General features: G+C 49.8%; 1 protein-coding gene across 1 annotated transcript; it reads left to right on the top strand.

Annotated features, from left to right (window-relative positions):
- Nucleotides 1-7839: 7839 nt before the first annotated feature.
- KRT3 (keratin 3) lies at nt 7840-14288 on the top strand. The gene is made up of 9 exons (XM_017501736.2): nt 7840-8558; nt 9600-9820; nt 10792-10852; nt 11204-11299; nt 11612-11776; nt 12189-12314; nt 12584-12804; nt 13145-13179; nt 13630-14288. The coding sequence occupies exons 1-9, from the start codon at nt 7914-7916 to the stop codon at nt 13935-13937; spliced, it is 1878 nt and encodes a 625-aa protein (XP_017357225.1). The 5' UTR covers nt 7840-7913; the 3' UTR covers nt 13938-14288.
- Nucleotides 14289-19970: the final 5682 nt, after the last annotated feature.

Below are 19970 nucleotides of genomic sequence, written 5' to 3'. Positions count from 1 at the left end.
GAACAGGAAGTCTCTGCAGCCACATTTGGCGGCTTTGACTTCTTCCCAGGACTGCTCTCCTTCCCTGGCAAAATGCTGATGGGATCTTTTTTTTTGAGTTTCTGGGGTGGGGAGGAGGAGTTAAGGGTTGAAAGTAGGGGTGGAGTTTCTCAGGTTCACCCACCAGGAGGTTGCAGGATGGGGCCCACTGAGATGCAAGGGGCAGGTTAAAGCATTTCCCATGCCCCCTGAGCAAGGGAAGTGTGGGAGCAGCCAGCCTGAGTGGCACTCCACGTTTCTGTGTCTCTTTGGTTGAACTCAGTGATTTACACTGCAAGGTCAGGCCATAGATTACATGTGGGTATGTGCATCTTAGAATAAATGTGTTTGTACTCACAGGCACATGGCTATGTGAGTGTGTCGGTGTTTCTTATTTATATAAAAAGTCTCCTATTTTACATAAAGGAGGAAAAACCTTCATGTTGGCCTCTGTTTCTAGAATAGTCCAGGGGAGTGGAACCTGACCTTGATTTACATGTTTGAAGCTGGCTGGTTAGTCAAAGGGGATTATTTGGGGTAAATATACTGCTGAGATAATAGGCACCACATCTCTCCCTGATCCTTCAAATTGGATTCTGGCCAGCTCCTAGTGCTCAGGGAACAGGGAGACATAGTTTGCATTTACCTAACCCGTTGGAGGCCCTGTGCTCTCCCTTTTCTTTTAAATGCTTCCCCCCTAAGTATATGGAAATCCCTTTTCACATCTGAAGGGCCCAACTGCAGGCTGGCAAATCCCTAATCCACCCATTCGCTCATTCATCCATCCATCCATTCACCCATCCATCCATCTATCCATCCATTCTCCCATCCATCCATCCATCCATCCATCCATCCATCCATCCATTCACCCATCCATCTATCCATCCATTCATCCATCCACCCATCCATCCATCCATTCATCCATCCATCCATCCATCCATTCACCCATCCATCCATCTATCCATCCATCCACCCATCCATCCATCCATCCATCCATCCATCCATTCACCCATCCATCCACCCATTCATTCATCCATCCATCCATTCACCCATCCGCTCATTTCCTCAACAAATCACTAGTCTAAATTTTTTGTGGACAAGGACCAGGATTTTATTCATCTTGATGTTCCAGGGCCACTGTGCTTGCCATATAGTAGCTGTTTAACAAGTGTTAATTGAACAGTGTTTACTGAGTGCCTAGTTTGTGCTGGGCAATGGGGACCCATTATACAAATAAGAATTAGACTTTGTTTTCAAGGAGCTTTCGATACAGACGATAATGTCTAGATAAAAATATGTACATAAATAACTTGGTTAACAGATAGACAGATGAATGCCTTTGGAAGTCACAAATGAAGGACATGACAGTCCACAGGAGAGTAAAATTCCTTCTAGTCTAGAGTGGGGGGTTGGCAATCACAGGAGGCTTTATGTAGGAGGTGATACTGGAGTGGGGTCTTGAGGCAGAAGCAGGCCCTAGATGCTGGAAACAGAGGCAGGTGCTCTCCTTATAGAGGCAAGGACTCTGATCCCTCAGAGGAGTCCTTTTTTCTAGAAGTCTTCTATGAGTGGCTCCACCTCTTTGGAATGCCCTGCTGTTCTGTCTCCCTGAGGCCTCCTCAGACTGGATTTTGGTCACACTCCTTTTTCTGTGCAGTGTCCTGTGAAGCTGCAGCATTTCCCCTATTGGACTGGGAGGTCCTTCTCCTGTGAATCCACCACCCAAGAGCACATCGGGGCAGGTGCTTCAGCTGGACAAGCCTTGTTGAGCACCTACACTGTGTCAGGCTCTGTGTGAGGACGTGAGGATTTAAAGCTTATTGCAGTGTGGTTCTCACCCCTGAGAAGGGCATAGTTTAATACAAATATAGTGCATGAGTGTGGGGAACAGAGACACATTAAGTACACATTTTCCATACTTTCAGGAAAATGTTAAAAGGAATGGTGTATGCAAGCATTGAGGCTCTGGAAGCTTAAGGGAGAAGCATTTGCTTTTGCCAGGGATTCAAGGAAGGCTTCCTGGAGGAAATGACACCTGTGAAGCCAGCCATGTAAAAGGGATGTGGACCTGGAGCTTGAGAGAGGGTTTCAGGGGAGCAGCGTGCTCTCGGCAGCAAGAATTGGAGAGTAAAGGCAGGGAAGTGGGGCTCAGTGCAGTACTAAAGCAAAAGCAACTTAGCGTCACTCAAGACAGGACAGGGAGTGGTGGGAGAGGACACTAGAGAGAAAGGTGGAGGCCAGGCTGTGGAGGATACAGGATGGCCCATTGTCCAATTTGTTTGGGGTTTGGGCTTCATGTTCCAAGACTAGACAAGCTCAGAACAAGGCGTGTCTGAGAGATTAAGCTCAGAAACAGATGAGGAGGTAGCTCTGGGCCACCTGCTCTCAGGGTGTGGCCTAGAGGCCCATGATGTGCTTTGAATTCCGGTCTGGGAACCACCACTTTGTACTTCCCTCCCCTGCCACGCAGCTGCAACACTAAGCCTTGCCATGGCTCCGCCTCCTTTTCCACTCTTGTTTCCTATGAGGGTGTGTTTCCAGGAAGAAGAGGTTGGCTGTCATTCCTTTGTCTCTTGGCAGAATGGTCTCTCACCTCAAACACTGACATCCATTCCTTTCCTTTGGTATTTGTTGAGCACCTTTCATATGCTAGGGGCTATGAATTGCTGTTTAAAATCCCCTTAGGTTACTTACAGTATCCCCTAGTCCCCTTATTTTCTACCCTGATTGTACCCCTTGCTTTATGTCCAACTGGATCCCCTCAAATTCCTCAGTGGAGACAGATCCATGCTTTTCAAATCATTACATTGAGAAATAAATGTAATTTTTCTCTCAAATTCCTCTTTCCCAGGTTAGAGGACCACTTAATGCTTTTTTTCACCTCCGCTTTTATCTTTTGTTTCAAGACAACTGTTTAATAACTTCCTAAGATCTTTTGGGAATTTTTCGGTGAGAACAAGGTTGTGATTTCTGCTGTGTACAAGCCTCTGGTTTGAGCAGGCCTGCCAGCCAGACATAATTCAGCACAAATATAAATGGACAGCTCTTATCATGCAGAGGAATCTTATGTAAATAGAGCCTTATTCAGAGCAAATTTTTTTTTTCCATTTTCACTGTTATGTTTATTTTCTCTGTAAGTGCTTTGTGAACGCTGTCCCTTCAAGTCTATTCTTACAGCAGGAGGAGTAAGTGAGTTATTTAAAACTAGGAAGCTGGCCGGCATGGTGCCTCATGCCTACAATTGCAGCACTTTGGGAGGCTGAAGCGGGAGGCTTGCTTGAGCCTAGGAGTTCAAGGCCAGAAATAAAAAAAATTATCTGGGCATGGTGGTGCATGCCTGTGTCCCAGCTACTTGGGAGGCTGAGGTGGGGGGATGGCTTGAGCCTGGGAGGTTGAGGTTGCAGTGAGCTGATTGTGCCACTGCACTCCAGCCTGGGCAACAGAGTGAGACACCCTCTTTCCTCTCAAAAACACAGCACAACACAACACAACGAAAAAACCCACGCCTTACCATTCCTCCTTCCCAGGCAGGACTGATGCAAGTCAAGAGCAAAAGAGGGGGACAAAATCTCAGCTTGCACTGAAGGAAGCACAGTGTCCCCAGTCACAGACAGGAACGGGCTTCCTATTAGTTCTGGTATCTTAGCAAGGCACTGCAGTTCTAAGAGGCCCATTAACATATTAATGGAAGAGTCCTGGAAACCACGTGTACTGAGGACTGGGAGAAACAACTGGGTCTATCTAATCGGGAGGTGGGTGTCTGTGACTTCCACCGCATTTTTAATATTGGAAGGGTTGTGATACAGAAGCCAGGGAAGTTTGTGTGCTTTACTCTGGAAGGCCAGACAAGAGCAAATTCATCTCAATTCAGTTCCCCTCTGCTGAAGGCCTGCCAGGGCCAGAGGCCGATGAACACAACGACAGGGAAGACAGGTGGTAACAGTGTTCATTGGGGAATCTCAGCTAGGACAGGTGTCCAGTTGTGGAAGGGGCAGGAGCTTGAGACCTGAGGCTGAGGGGCCCCAGTTAGAGTTAATGTTGCATCAGGACTGCAAGGGTTCTGGCAATGCATATGGAAGTAGCTGTCTCTCGACTGAGGGAATAGTGTGTCTTTTTACATATATGTATTGACACTTTAAAATGTATATGATCATGAACCACAATTTTATGTAAAAGTGTTGCTATATTCGTAGTAAAAATGTATGTTCTCAAAGGATAGTGGAAGTATAAGCTCTGACATGTGTGAAGGTCAATGTAATTTTGTGTGTGTGTTAAAAGGGACCTTCACACCCAGAGAGGTCTGGGTGCCATGCCATGACAGACAGGTGACTGGGGCTCCTGCTGACCGCAACTTCACAGATCCTGTAAAAGAGTCAGCCTCCTGTGAAATGGAGCGGAAGGTCTGAAAGCTAGATCCATGAAGACCTTCCTTGGGTCAGGGTGTGGTCTTGCTGGCCTGGGCAAGTCAGGAGATTTGATGAATCGCCTTCCATGGGGATCTTGAAGAGTAGAGCAGCCAAGTGGATTCTGCCTCGAGGTAGAAGAGTGGACTGGAGAGCCTGCTGGCCATAGCGCCCTATGAGTCTCTGATTTCACACATTACAATCCAGTGACTCACTCTTCTCTGCAGGGAGAAAGCACTTAGGGTGCTAAGTTAATAAACTTCAGATAATTCGGGTGTTGGGGTGACTGTAAACTAACTGTTTTCTCAAAATGTTTATCAGTTCCTCCAAGTTTAGAGGGCTGGGCCCAACCAAGAAGAATTTCAACTCACTGATTATCTCCTCCCCTTCCACCGCTTCCTTCACTCACCACTCTGATCAGAATTGACATTCTAGTCCCACAAATGTATTCCCCAATCTTCACTTTGCTCCCTGTCCTCTCAAAGGCCACACCATGCCTTCTCTGCTACCCCGACCCCTAGAATAAGTACAGATTATGCCCTTTTTCCCTTCCTTGCACCATCTGTTGGGGATGTCCCAGACCCAGGACTAGCTGATGACAGCAGTGGTTGTGACATTGCTTCTCAAAGATTCTTCTCCAAGATCATCCATTCTAGAGGAATGACAAGCATTGTTCAGAATCAGTGGGCTCTGGCAATGACTGAGATCTCCCCTTGATGAAGGCCCTAATTACCCTGAATCACTACTGGTTTAAAAATTCTTAGAGACCCATCATTCTAGACTCTAGGCCCCTTACCTGACCAAACAGCAGCCTCACTTCTGTCTGGTTTAAAGGCAGGTCTTCCATCCTGCTCTCTTAAATATTATTTTAAAAATATGGCCTAATTTTTGGGATATGTTTCCTTCTTTCTCTGTTTTTTGTTTTTGTTGAGACACGGTCTCATTCTGTCATCTAGGCTGGAGTGCAATGGTGCAATTGTAGCTCACTGCAGCCTTGACCTCCCAGGCTTGACCTCCCCTAGGCACATGCCACCACACCCGGCTAATCTTTGTATTTTCTTTTGTAGGGATGGTGTTTTGCCATGTTGCCCAGGCTGATCTGAAACTCCTGGGCTCAAGCAATCTGCCCACCTGAATCTCCCAAAGTGCTGGGATTACAGGTGTGAGCCACCACCTTTGGCCTTGTGATACGTTTCTTAAAACGTTGGCAGAGATTTCACTCATCTAGCTACGTTCCTGCGACATCTAGAGGGTCAGAGATGATTGATCATCTTTATGGTTACTGATGCTGAAATGTAGAGAATTTAAACAGCTTTGGTCATGCTTAGTCATGGGGAGGATCTGGTCTAGTCCTGGGTTTGGTTCATTGTCTCTGAGGCAGCAAAGAGGAGGGAAGCTTGTGTGGCCGCCCTCTGGACCTGGGCTAACTTCAGAGTCCATGGGCAGAACTTGCAGAAGATCAGGGATGTAAGTCAGAGATGCTGGAGAGGGGATCCAGCAATGAATGGGGCAGACTATGTGACCTCAAATGTCCAGTCAACCTCAACTTGATTCTGTGATTGATTTATTGATTCTTCATTGAGTGGTTCTTGATTCTGTGGTTCTGCATTTTTTTCCTTGAGGAGGTGACACTCATTTTGCATGCACATTTTTCTAAATCTGAACACCAAATTTGAGAAGTCTGGATTCCTCACATTGAAATAATCTCAGTGAGCTTGTGCTAGTTCATGCAATGGGAGTTGAACTAGCTTTCAACCAGCTTTATCTGGTTGTAATCCAGTATAAGGGCTTAACCGTTAATTCATTAATAATTGATTTAAGGACTCATTCACTCATTCATTTTTTCAACAAACCAAACTTTACGAGCACTTCCTATTGGCGAAGCACTGTGCTTTGGTCCGGGGACCCAGTATATTAACAAGACTGGAAACTCCTGGAGAGCTTTTGGTTTTATCCTGGGGAGGAGCCAGGATGCTGGACAGCCTGGCAGGTAACACAGAGGAGAGATAAGGATAAAATGGAAGAACTAGGCCACTGAAGAAAATTTTACTTCCTTTGCACATGGGCTACTCCCAGCCCTGTCCAGTGGGTGTTGAAGAAGTCTCTGTCCTTTCCTGCAATTCTAAGTAGGTTCCCGCCAGGGCCATACAGACCTCACCCTTGAAAGGGCCCAAGGTACAGCAGACAGAACAAAAAAAGGCCTGCCCTGGAGAGATAAGCAGCTAACGCGCCTGGCTCCAGAGTGCACAGGATGGTTTTCTTCTTGGACAAACTAAGCCCCATCGTAAGCCTCTGAACAATCCCAGACTGGCAGTTTCAGGCTTTCGGAGTCAGACATGTTCCACAGTGCTGCCAGCTCTGCCAGATCTGGCCTTCCGGGGATTGGCAGGGGTTAGGGGGTGTCTGTGGGTGACTCTCAGGAGCACATCTTTCAACCAGAGAACGGTCCCACAGGGCTCTGTGTGTCTTGTCCTTGACTGGGTCTCTGGGGTTTTGTACAGGGCCTGGCACATATTCGGCAGTCTGTAAATATTTGCTGAATTTGCTGTTGAATTGACGTTTGAGTTTCTTGTTCCCTAGGCCTTAAGCTAAAAGCAGAGAAATGCCAAAATGTGGGGAGCAAGAAAGGAAGCCATAGAGAAACCCCGAGATGTATAATTAGTGTACAGTTTCTCTGGGAAGTTTTCAAGAGAAACAAACATTAGGCATGTTGGATTTTGCCGGTGTCTGGTCAACACGCATAGGTGTTAACTTGGCTTTTCTCTGAAGACAGTCATAAACCAAAAAGTCACTACCTCCTGAACTAAAGCTTGGAGTACAGGGAGAACGTAGGAGGTAGATTTGTGATAGTTCTGGTCCTCGTTTCCAGGAAGGGAGAAGGAGAGGTCAGCACTTCATCCCTAAGCCCAGCACAGAGCCGGGCACACACTGTGTACTCAGTAATCATGGAGAGACCTGCAAAACTTATCCCATTAAGATCCTGTCCCAGAGCTGCGAGTGGGTTCCACCGTCTCCACCACTCAGAGAAGCAGAACCTTCCCATTCCCCCTCCACTTCATTCTTTCCAGAACTACGCAGAGCTCTGCAGGACCCGGGGCAGCTAACAGGCAGAGGGATGGCTCCTGAGCACCTGATGCAGGTGAGCGTGCCTCCTGGGTCCTGTTGGACAAAGCTAGGAGAAGGCCATGCCCAAGCATGGGGCGATGCCAGGCACCACCCCCTTGCCAGGGAAGCCTGCCACCTTAGCACTTTTACCATTTCAGATTATTTTCAAGGTGTGTTTGGTAGCCTGGAACAAACTTACTGCCTTGGAGGCAAACCCAACCCATGAATATTTGGGATTAATTATCTCTCCTTCGTTTGAGCCCAACAACCTCCTCAAAGGTATATAAAGGGATTTATTTTGCGCAGGTCTTCAGTTCCCTTCCCTCTTCCTCTCACTCTCAGTGTCCCTGCTTAACTTACACTCTTCTCTTTGCCAACCTCCTCACCATGAGCAGACAAGCCAGCAAGATATCCGGCGGCGGAAGCCAGGGTTTCTCCGGCCGCTCTGCTGTGGTCTCCGGCAGCAGCAGGATGAGCAGTGTGGCCTGGGCTGGGGGAGCTGGCGGAGGGGCCTGTGGCTTTCGAAGTGGAGCAGGTGGCTTTGGCAGTCGCAGCCTCTACAACCTGGGTGGCAACAAGAGCATCTCCATTAGCGTGGCAGCTGGTGGCTCCCGGGCTGGTGGCTTTGGTGGAGGGCGTAGCAGCTATGGCTTTGGGGGTGGCTATGGAGGTGGCTTTGGGGGTGGCTATGGAAGTAGTTTTGGTGGTGGCTTTGGTGGTGGCAGAGGAATGGGAAGTGGCTTTGGTGCAGCTGGTGGCTTTGGAGGGGCTAGTGGCTTTGGAGGGGCTGGTGGCTTTGGAGGGGCTGGTGGCTTTGGTGGCCCTGGTGGCTTTGGTGGGCCTGGCAGCTTTGGGGGTCCTGGTGGCTTTGGCCCTGGTGGCTTTCCTGGGGGAATTCAGGAAGTGACTATCAACCAGAGCCTCCTGCAGCCCCTCAATGTGGAGATCGACCCCCAGATTGGGCAAGTAAAGGCCCAGGAGCGGGAGCAGATCAAGACCCTCAACAACAAATTTGCCTCCTTCATCGACAAGGTAATGACGCTCTGGCTGGCCATCCCTTCCTGGGCTAGGGACTTTGAATTAGATCCCTGGGACACAGTGTTTAAATGTGTCTTGGATGGGCCAGACTGGAGGGTGAGGAGTTAGGTTGGAACTCTAGGGTCTAAGAAGACAGTCAGGGCTGCAGAGTTTCTCCACATGGTCAAGTGAGGGGAGGTGTGGAAAGAAAACGGTCCCCTATTTGGACCTGAGCACCACATATCCTGTTTGTTGGAGCCTCTGCCGAAGTCTCCAGTCATTGCTTCACTGAGGCCCAGGCTGGCAGGGCAGGCAGCCCAAGGCAAGGGTCATGGCCACCGTCAGGGAAGGGTCCACAAAGAATGGGAGACTTTTCAAATACGGGTTGTCCTCTGAGGCTTTCCAGGAAGCCCTTTCCCCTACATGTTGCTGTGCCAGGCAGAGGAGACTAATGCCCTGGAGATGGGATTAGGAGCATAAGTAGAACCTTAGTCCCAAGGGACTGCGGAGACATGAATGACTTTGCACCCCTACTCAGCCCAGTCAGGAAGAGAAGAGTGCTCGGTGAGCTTCTCCAGAGCAACAGCTCTCATGGGGCTGCCTCTCCGCCAGGCTCAAGAGAGGTGTTGTCATGCCAACTATGCTGTGTCAGCCAGCACCACCTCAGTTTCTGAAGGGCTAGCAGGTCAGTAGAGTCATGGGTGGAAATGGTGCTGCTGAGATTTATGTACATTTTTGCAGAGTGTACTGTAGTTTTGGAAGTTGAGGTAGGGTCATGAAGTCCTCAGGGACACCAAGGGGTCAATCTTATAATTCTCTTGCTTTCAGGCAGGGACTACTTCCAGTTTCCCTTCGATAACTTTCCAAACCATGCTGCTGACTGATCACCCGTCTGACCATAATCTCTCTGACTCCAGTAGGAGCCTATCTTTGCATCCTTTCTAGGTCTTTGTGCTGGGGGCGCAGGGAGATAGACACCTAGCCCTGCCTGGAGGAAGGCCCCCCTGCTCCTCTGCTACAAGTGTTGCCTGACGTTGCTTCCTGCAACTATTGCAGGTGCGGTTCCTGGAGCAACAGAACAAGGTCCTGGAGACCAAGTGGAACCTGCTCCAGCAGCAGGGCACAAGTTCCATCTCAGGCACCAACAACCTTGAGCCTCTTTTTGAGAATCACATCAACTACCTGCGGAGCTACTTGGACAACATCCTCGGGGAGAGAAGCCGCCTGGACTCTGAGCTGAGGAACATGCAGGACCTGGTGGAGGACTTCAAGAAGAAGTGAGTGACGGCAGGAGTGGGAAGATGCTGCGGCCCACCCTGTCTCAGAGTCTCGGCCCTTTCTGCATGTATGACTGCCGGGCAGTGGTGTCACCTGTCGGTCCTTTCTGCATGTATGACTGCCGGGCAGTGGTGTCACCTGTCGGCCCTTTCTGCATGCCCCCTGACTGCCGAACAGTGGTGTCACCTGGCCCATTTCCCTCTCCTTGCCTTCATGGAGGACAGCTTGGTTCATTCAGTTCCCCCTCACCTTCCTTCTCCAATTTAGTTCTTTGCAAATAAAACTGTGGCAAGAGTTTAGGCTAGGCCCAGTGGCTCATGCCTGTAATCCCAGCACTTTGGGAGACTGAGGCAGGCAGATCATTTGAGGTCAGGACTTTGAGACCAGCCTGGCCAACATGGTGAAACCCCATCTCTACTAAAAGTACAAAAATTAGCTGGGTGAGGTGGCACACACTTGTAATCCTAGATACTCAGGTGGCTGAGGCTAGAGAATTGCTTGAACCCAGGAGATGGAGGTTGCAGTGAACCAAGATTGCACCATTGCACTCCAGCCTGGGCTACAGAGCAAGACTGTGTTAAAAAAAAAAAGGAAGCGTTTAGAGTCGGGGAAGGATTTCCTCATGAGCCACGTTGGGGAATCCTGGTTCTGGCATCTGAAAGATTCTGGGACAACTCAGGGCACAGTGATCAACCATCCCAGAGGTTTGCCTGGAACTGAGGGTTTCCTAGGATGTACAACTTTTAGCTAAAACCAGATAGTTTGTGCTAAAACCAGACAGTTTGCCTGGGCGAATTGACATGGTTGTTCCCCCAAAATAACAGGAAGATAGTAAAGAGGATGTGCTCATCTGAGGGGGCGGGACAGGGATGGAGAGTTGGAAGAGATGAGCTTTCAGAGTTCCAGGGATCAGTGGTGTTTATGGTGACCTCAAAACCAAACTCAGCTGTTTTTTTTTTCACTCACACAGATATGAGGATGAAATCAATAAACGTACAGCTGCTGAGAATGAATTTGTGACTCTGAAGAAGGTAAGCGTTGTGTGTGAGGTTTCTGAGTCTTGCAGCTGCAGGTTTCTGGCTGGGTTGGGGGAATCTCCTCACTCCACTGCCACAGAGCTGCCAAGTTCAGGCCTTTGGAGCAATAAACAGAAGTCAGGTGCACCTTAGCCTGGAAAGTCCCTAAAAGATCCCATCAGCTTTTAGTTGTTTAGTAGGATTGAACTTAGACCATCCTAATGAGACACAAATTGCCCATTTAAGTGGAGATTGGTCTTAGACAGAGACTGTCACTGCAGCAGTCCCCTCTGCTCTTTCTTGCTGCAGCTATGGTTTGTTTTTTGTTCCTTGGGGAATAAGACCTTTATGCTCTTCTTTTCTCAGGATGTGGACACTGCCTATATGAACAAAGTGGAGCTTCAGGCCAAAGTGGATGCCCTGCTAGATGAGATTGACTTCCTGAGGACCCTCTACAATGCTGTGAGGATGTTACCTACTAAGAGGGGACAGAGGGAGAGTGAGATGTTTCCAGATTTGAGGTTGGTGCATTTTGGTATCTAGGCCCCAGACAACGATGTAGGATGAGCCTGGAGATGAGAACTCTTGGAATGAGAACTTCCACAGGATGGGCTGCAGACATGGGGTTCTCTGAGTGGCTGGAGACAGTGTGCAGTCCATACACATTTGGAGCAAGGAGTCAGTGAATGAGACTGTTAATCAGGAATCTCTTTGGGGCTCTGTATGCTTGTTACAGAGACCCCAAAAGTGAACAAGCTCCCTCTGTGTTAACAGGAGCTGTCTCAGATGCAGAGCCACGTCAATGACACATCTGTGGTGCTGTCCATGGACAATAACCGCTCCCTGGACCTGGACAGCATCATTGCTGAAGTTCGTGCACAGTATGAGGATATCGCTCAGAGAAGCAAGGCCGAAGCAGAGGCCCTGTACCAGACCAAGGTGGGTGCTAGGCACCTCTTAGAGGATCCACTGGAGGCTTCAGAGAGGTTGTGGCCTATTGGACAGCTGGGGAATGAGTTCACAGTGGTCACTGGGTGAATGCCTTTTGGTTCTACCCTCTGAAGACATCCTTCTAATGGTGGTTCAGTTGCAGAAAGTCTTGCCCCTGGGGGAGGTGGTCACCTGCTATGTGGAACTGACTCCAGCTTGCTCAGGAACTACAGGGTAGGAAATCTACCACAACGACCCAGAGGTTCTCTTTCCTCTGCCTGGGGGGTGTCCCTGCTGAAACCCAATTATCATTTTAGCAAATGCTTACTGAGCTTCTCAAGGTTTGGTGGGTGATGTTGGAGGTATAGAAACAAGTCAAGCAAAGCTGCAGGAATACCCCATCTTCCTTTCTTTTCTCTAGTTGGGGGAGCTGCAGACCACGGCTGGCAGGCATGGGGATGACCTAAGAAATACCAAGAGCGAGATCATAGAGCTCAACAGAATGATCCAGAGGCTGCGGGCAGAGATTGAGAATGTCAAGAAGCAGGTGGGATGATCATGGATGCTGGCGCCTGGGATGACTGCCGAGGGGCGGGGGCTAGGGTCTCAGGACTCCTCCCCTGGAATAGACGTCTGGAGGTTATCTCAGGCTGGGTGATTCACAGGGCACTATCTCCACACATGGAGACCAGATGGAAGCACTAGGGGAGGAGGAATGTTCCCTGACTTTAAGATGGGATAGGATTATCCATTGCATGTCAGGAAGGGCCTGGGGCCCTCTTACTGAGCTCATCCTTCTTACCTCCCTTGCCCCAGAATGCCAACCTGCAGACGGCCATTGCAGAAGCCGAGCAGCGTGGGGAGATGGCCCTCAAGGATGCCAATGCCAAGCTCCAAGAGCTGCAGGCTGCCCTACAGCAGGCGAAGGACGACCTGGCCCGGCTGCTGCGTGACTACCAGGAGCTGATGAACGTCAAGCTGGCCCTGGATGTGGAGATCGCCACCTACCGCAAGCTGCTGGAGGGCGAGGAGTGCAGGTGAACCCCCAGTCCCGTCTTCCCACACCCCCTGGCTCAAATCACATGCCGAGGGCCAGATAAGTGACCAAGTAACCGCATATGGAGCTCTGCTATATAAAGAGAGGCCTTGCGGGGAAGCATTTGCCTCTACCAGCCCACTCCCTCCCAGGCAGCCGAAGCGTGTATGCAACCAGTGCCTACAGGCTCTCCTTGCAATGGTCCAGAGAGGGGTGGAGAAAGCTCACGGATCTGCCAGGCTTCTCTGCTCAGCTCTGTCTGCTGTTCATGCCCTTGGTCCGTGGACCTGTTGGTGATGTGCTTTGTGACGGGGCCGACGTTCTCTTGCTTTCTCAAACAGGATGTCTGGAGAGTGTCCGAGTGCTGTCAGCATCTGTAAGTACTGAAAGTAGCTAGAAAAATGAGATTTAGTTCTGAAACATCTGCACTGATCCAGAGTAGTAGCAACTAATTTAAACATATTTTTATGGAAGTTGGAGGGGTTTCCTGGGAGAGGAGAGGGAAGTGATTGGCTTTTGTAATTGTTCTGGGTTCAGGGCACTTTTAATAGGCTTAGAAGGGCAATGTGGAATATCCAATAGGGGCCCCTTAATGGGAGGAGAAATTCAGAGGCCAGATCCCCTCCAAGGGGGTCATCAAGACTGGACTGTGGGAGGGATCTCCGGCTAATTCATAACGGCTTAAAGGCAGGGGAGTGAGTAGCTTGTGGCCTTGGAACGTCTCATGACGACCATCCTGTGCAAAGCTGCCGTGATCAGCTCTGGATAGTCCCGGGCCTGGTGGCCGGAGCTGATCGCTGTCCTGGTCCTGTCCTCTCCCCGATAGCCGTGGTCAGCAGCGGCAGCGCGACGTCCGCCTCAGGAGGGGGCTACGGGGGCGGCTACGGCGGAGGCTTGGGCGGTGGCTTCGGCGCCGGCGCAGGCAGTGGCTTTGGCCGGGGAGGCGGCGGTGGGATCGGCGGTGGATTCGGATTCGGCGGCGGCAGCAGCAGCAGCAGCGGTTTCAGCGGTGGCAGCGGCTTTGGCTCTGGCTCCGGGGCCCGCTATGGAGTCAGTGGCGGGGGCTTCAGCTCGGCCAGCAACCGGAGCGGCAGCATCAAGCTCTCCCAGTCCTCCCAGCGCTACTCCAGATAAAGAGCGCGCATCGCAGCCACCCCAGCGTCTCTCCTCCGCTCCCCATGCTCCCATATCAGCAACACCCCCAGCGCCACCCCCTGCTCCCCAAGAACGCGGCTCTGCGCTGGAAGGCTGGTGGCCTCCTGTTCCTACTTCCAGATCCCTGGCCAAGCCCAGCCACAAGAATTTCAGGCTCCCCTCTCTGGCTCCAGCCTGTGCCTGTGATTGTCCAGGTGTGGCCTAGGCCGCCACCTTCTGCTGCCCCGGGGTCCCCTCCCTGGGTGGGATGCTCACTACAGCTCTAATGTATATAGGCCACAGTCCCCTCCACCCCTCTGGTCTGTAGCCAATAAAGTGCACTGTGTTTCACTCCTGGCCTCTGAGTATTCGCTCCATGTCCTTCTCCTCAGGGCACTGAGCTCCCTGGTCACCTCCCTGGGCTCCCTGCCTCTGCCTCTGCAACTGGAGAACTCTGCCTCTGAAACACAGGCAGCTCCTCTCCTCCATCCATGGTGCGGATCCGGTTGTTCATTATTCTCTGAGCACTGTGTGGAGGGAGAGGCCTGCTCCCGGAGGCTGTGTACCCTCACTGTCCTTAGTGGGGAAGGATGGGTCATGCTGACATCTATCTCCTCCCTGCCGTCTCTCATGTGGGGGAACTAAGAGGGCCTTGGGGACAGAAGGTTTCTTCCCTTGCTGTTGGTTCTCATTCCAGCTGACATCGTCAAAGTTTTTCCCCCGTCAAGGTGCTCTGGGGAAAGTGCCAGGGCTGGAGGGTTTCCCCAGAGCAGCCTATTTCAAAGTCTGACCCAGGAACACCATTCCATTGAGACACTCTGTAATAAAAGGTTCCATGTCCATCACATCTTTCCTTTTTGGAGCACATATTAGAATTTCTAAGAAGTTCAGTAGCAAGAAAAACCTGTTAGCTTCCTTGAATCCAGCATTTCCTGCAGAGGCCCCCATTCCTGCACCTAAAAAAAAATCTCTGCACCTAAGCACTGTGCATATACTCGGGGCCTGAAGGGATGTGCACCAGCCATGATAATTCTTTGATTTTTTATTTTTTATTTTTTTTGAGACAGAGATCTTGGCTCACTGCAATCTCCACCTCCCAGGTTCAAGCGATTCCCTGCCTAAGCCACCCGAGTGGCTGGGACTACAGGCGGACACCACATGCCCAGCTAATTTTTTGTATTTTAGTAGAGATGGGGTTTTGCTGAGTTAGCCAGGATGGTCTCAATCTCCTGACCTCATGATCTGCCCGCCTTGGCCTCCCAAAGTGCTGGGATTACAGGCGTGAGCCACCGCGCCCGGCCACCAGCCATGAGGGTTCTTGTCATCCTGGCGTCTACCCTGCACCAAGAAGCTCTGCTGAAGTGTCAGTTGGCCATAGGAGAGCTGTCCAGAAGGTCACTGCTGGAAAGGACTCAGAAGCAAGGACTCCAAGCCTTCACTTCCAGATGAAGATTGAGGCTCAGAGAGGCGAAGTGACTCCTTTAGGATCTTACGGCGTGAGAATGCCTGAGCTGGGAAGGAAGCCCAGCATCCCGAGTCTGGAGCTCCTTCCGCTTCCCACACTGTACTTGCTGCCTTCCAGGCATTGCACGCTGCCCGGGCACCCGGAGAGAACACATAGGCTGTGGAATAGAAATGTGGAGTCAGGCCAGGCCAGGGAAGCAGTATTTCCATCCTGGGACAAGGGAGAATTTGTTTTAGAGATGAGAAATGGCAGTTAGAGAAAGAAAACCTGCAGTTGGGGGTTGAAGAGATTCAGTGTGGAAATCCAGCTACTGGTTCCACTTTTTGCAGGAGGAGGGATTCAGGAGCTGTTGTTTCACATTTGGGCAGAAACTACCTTTTTTCTGGTTGGTATCCTTCTGTGAAAAGGTGAAGGAGACATAGGTGGGGAGACTCAGTGCCTGACCCAATTCAGGGTGTTGCCCTATGGGGCTATGCCAGGCCGGTCATGGGGCAGCTGCTTCACCCTGGGCAAAGTCTTTATCAATGAATTCCTTCCTTCACTTATTCAACCAGTATTCACTAAGTGTTTATTTTCTGTCTGGAACTGGGCTAAATTCTGGAGATGAATTGGTGAGCACGAAATCAGATGTTGACCCCACCCTCATTTTAAGAAGGGACTCAACAACAACAAAAAAGGAATAAAACCAAATGAACAAGATAATTTTAATTTGTGGGAAGTGTAGAAAGAAATGAAACTAGGGGCTGAGTTGGATGGATGCCAGGACTGGGTAATGTCCTGGATAGAGGTGGGGAGATGAAGGGAAAGGAGAGCTCTAACCAGGACACCCAGTTTCCCAGTGTGAGCACTTGGGTGGTTGGTGGTGCCATTTACCAAGGTGAGTGGAGGGGTGGGAGGGCGGGACGGGTATGGAGAGGAGCTTCAGCTCTGCTTTAGACAAGGAGGAGCTGCTCATCAGATAGTTGTATGAGACGTCCAGGTGACATGTGAGTCTGTGAATTCAGAAGGGGACCCCGTCAGGGCTAGATACTTGCATCTGTACATTATCAGCCTAAGGGTAGATTTTAAAGCCATGGTACCTAATGAGTTTTTCCACAGAGAGGGTGGAGAAGAGGGCCCAGGCTGAGAACCAAGGTGGCCTGGAATGTAGAGTCAGGGACAGGAGCACAATTGACCAGACGGTGGAGCCTGGGCCATGTTCTCCAGAGTCCCCCCACCTGAGCAGTCTGGGGGGTTCTAAATTGGCTCCAAGGAAAGCCCAGAGCAGGCCTGGCCTCCCTGGGAACTGTGCCCACTGGTTTCAAGTCTCGCGTTCAGACAGTGACCTCTGTCCTTTGCTGTTCCTTCCTGGACCTATGCTCATGGCCCTTGTTTCTCCTGTGGGGGTTTATAGGAGCCCCTGCTACCTAAGCAACCACTAGTGGTGAGGGGTGGGTGGAGCTCCATGCAGCTTCTTAAAGGAAAGCCGGGCACACAAGGAGTGAGGTAGAGAGGCTATTTCTTCGAGGTGTCATTATTCCAGAGGAATGGCCAGGGCAGGTGAACTTGGTGCCAGGACCTGAGACCCAAGGAGTTAACTCCATGCTTGGCTGGATATTCTCAGCCTAGCCCTGACAGTTTCTTTTATTGATTTATTTTTTGAGACAGAGTCTCACTGTGTTACCCAGGCTGGAGTCTAGTGGCAGTGTCGCTGCTTATCACAACCTCTGCCTCCCAGGTTGAAGTGATTCTGGTGCCTCAGCCTCCTGAGTAGCTGGGATTACAGTTGCACGTCACTAAGCCCAGCTAATTTTTGTGTTTTTAGTAGAGACGGCCATGTTGGCCAGGCTGGTTTCCACCTCCTGACCTCAGGTGATCTGCCTAGCTCGGCCTTGCAAAGTGCTGTGATTACAGGCGTGAGTCACTGCACCCTGCCGGGCCCTGACTGCTCCTAATCCAGGCTGAAAACCCCTTGCAGGAACTTCACCTGCTTCCAGTGCTCCTTTTTATCCTTTGCGTTAGTATTTGCATAGTTTCTCTGCATCATTCTTTGGGTTTTTTTTTGAGACGGAGTCTTGCTCTTTCTCCAGGCTGGAGTGCAGTGGTGTGATCTCAGCTCACTGCAACCTCCACTTCCCAGGTTCAAGCGATTTCCTGCCTCAGCCTCCCAAGTAGTTGGGACTACAGGTGATGTACCACCACGCCCTGCTAATTTTTGTATTTTTAGTAGAGCTGGGGTTTCACCATGTTGGCTAGGATGGTCTCGATCTTCTTGACCTTGTGATCCCCCCACCTTGGCCTCCCAAAGTGCTGGGATTACAGGCGTGAGCCACCATGCCTGGCAGCACAATTCTATGTTGACTTTTCAAGTGCTTTTAGGTCACTGGGCTTGAGTGTACCTTCTTGTACTTGACTAGTCTTTTCATTCTTTTTGCAGGTAGTCAGTGAGTCCTGTATTGTCCATGGCTTTCCTGTCCTCTAAGGCATGTTTTTACCTATAAAGAGAGCTCTCAGTGATTGTTGAATAATACTCACTTGTGAGTGTGGATTTTAAACTGGGATTTGGGGTCCTTGGTCAATGGTCAAGAGTTTCTTTACTTTCTCTTCCACATCTCTCTTTCCTGGGTGTGGAGAGGTATATCCACTTGCAATGAAACAGAGGAACCAACTTCTACCCTACGCCCCATTCTAACCATCTGTCTACTCCCCTCCAACCTCCCCCACACTGCCTTCCCCAGAAGAAATGCTCAAAAGAGCATTTTCCTGTTCTAAGAGCTTGTAAATTCACTGGTTCACTTCCCATTAGGAAGATCAAGTTGTGTTTTTAGATTTCAGGTTATTTCCTTCTACATCTTTGAGAGAATACAGATTACACGTCAGAGCAAGCATCAGTGGTGACAATGTCACATCTACAAAAGGCTCAGCTAAGGAAATCAGGGGATTGTTTTCCACAAGAATTCGAAAGTAGTTCAGCACTTGCCTAGGGATAATTTAGACTTGACTGCTGCTGATCAAGGCTTGCATGTAAAGTTTTGTGTAATTTGCAGGTAAATCTCTACGTGACTCTTCTCTGTTTTGCCTACAACTGGGTGGAGTGTTTGTTAGCCAGGCATCAGAGATCTCACATTCTGGGATTTGGTCTGCCCCTTCTCTCTGCCTTCTCAGCACTTCAGCCCACGTGCATTCTCCCTCTATGCAAAGACAAAGACAAAAAATGTGGACACCTTGAGAGTATCTTGGGATGACTGAGAAAAACTCAAGTTCTGAAAATGCTTCTTCACACATTTTATCTGTATCTTAACTATGTCCTTCCCAGGTCCCTCTGGCACGCACACTGCCTAACTTACATCTCTGTTGTGCCTAAGATAGAGCTAATCACCACCAACACTTCCAGTCCAGGCTGAAGGCTGAAGGTGACTTGGTTTTCCTAGGAAACCATTAATGGAGGTGTGCTAGGAGAATCTCATACTTTGGAATCCGTGGTGACAAGATTGAATGGTGAAGGGAAGATGACTCTGGGTGGAAGTAAGCCTGTGACTCTCAGTGGGGGCAGTTTTGCTCCCCAGGGAGCATAGAGCCATGTCTGGTGACATTTTTGGTTGTCACAAGTGGAGGAGTGCTACGGGCATCTGGAGAGTAGAGACCAGGTTGCCACTAAACATCTCACATCACACAAGCCGGCCCCTTTAACATAGAAATGGCCAGCCTGAACTGTTCACAGTGCCACTGCAGAGAAAGCTGTACCAAACAAGAGGTCATCTCACTCACTTGTGTCCTTGGGAGAAGATCTTTAGTTACAGTGATATGGGTTACAGCTGAACTGAATAGAGACATACTCTGGATTTGAGAGAAGTATGTATTTGTAGTAGTTTGTTTTAAAATGGAAATGTCCTTTTATTCTGGATGAAGACATAGGAAACAAGCCAGGGAAATAGTGTGGCCTTGGGTGAGAACTTCCAAGAACTATGCAAATGACCCACAAGGTGCCTGCAGTTCTGGTATCAACTCAGCTTTTTCATGCCTTTGTGCCTCTGATGCTCTGTTCTCTGCCAGGAATGCTCACCCTGCCTTCAGCCACTTGCCCTGCCTCACTCATCACTGAGGATTACCCAGGCACTGCCTCCTGAAAGCTTTCTTAGACCCTACATGGTGCTGAACATCTGTTTGGACTCCCACGGGACTTTGTTTACCCCTTTTTATCATGTGCCATATTATATTAAAAGTTCATGTCCTTTGCAGGGACATGGATGAAGCTGGAAACCATCACTCTCAGCAAACTGACACAAGAACAGAAAACCAAACACCACATGTTCTTATTCATAAGTGAGTGTTGAACAATGAGAACACGTGGACACAGGGAGGGAAACGTCACACACTGGGGCCTGTTGGGGAGTGGGGGGCTAGGGGAGGGATAGCAGGGGGTGGTGGGATTGGGAAGAGCTAATATTAGGAGAAATACCTAATGTAGATGATGGGGGGATGGATGCAGCAAACCACCATGGCACGTGTATACCTATGTAACAAACCAGCACGTTCTGCATATGTACCCCAGAACTTAAAGTATTAAAAAAAAACCTATAGCAAAAAAA

The sequence above is a fragment of the Cebus imitator genome, unplaced genomic scaffold (genome assembly GCF_001604975.1).
Source record: "Cebus imitator isolate Cc_AM_T3 unplaced genomic scaffold, Cebus_imitator-1.0 Scaffold285, whole genome shotgun sequence".
NCBI classification, from domain to species: Eukaryota; Metazoa; Chordata; class Mammalia; order Primates; family Cebidae; genus Cebus; species Cebus imitator.
Note: the sequence above shows the minus strand (reverse complement) of the source record. Positions and strands in the feature narration are given on the sequence as shown.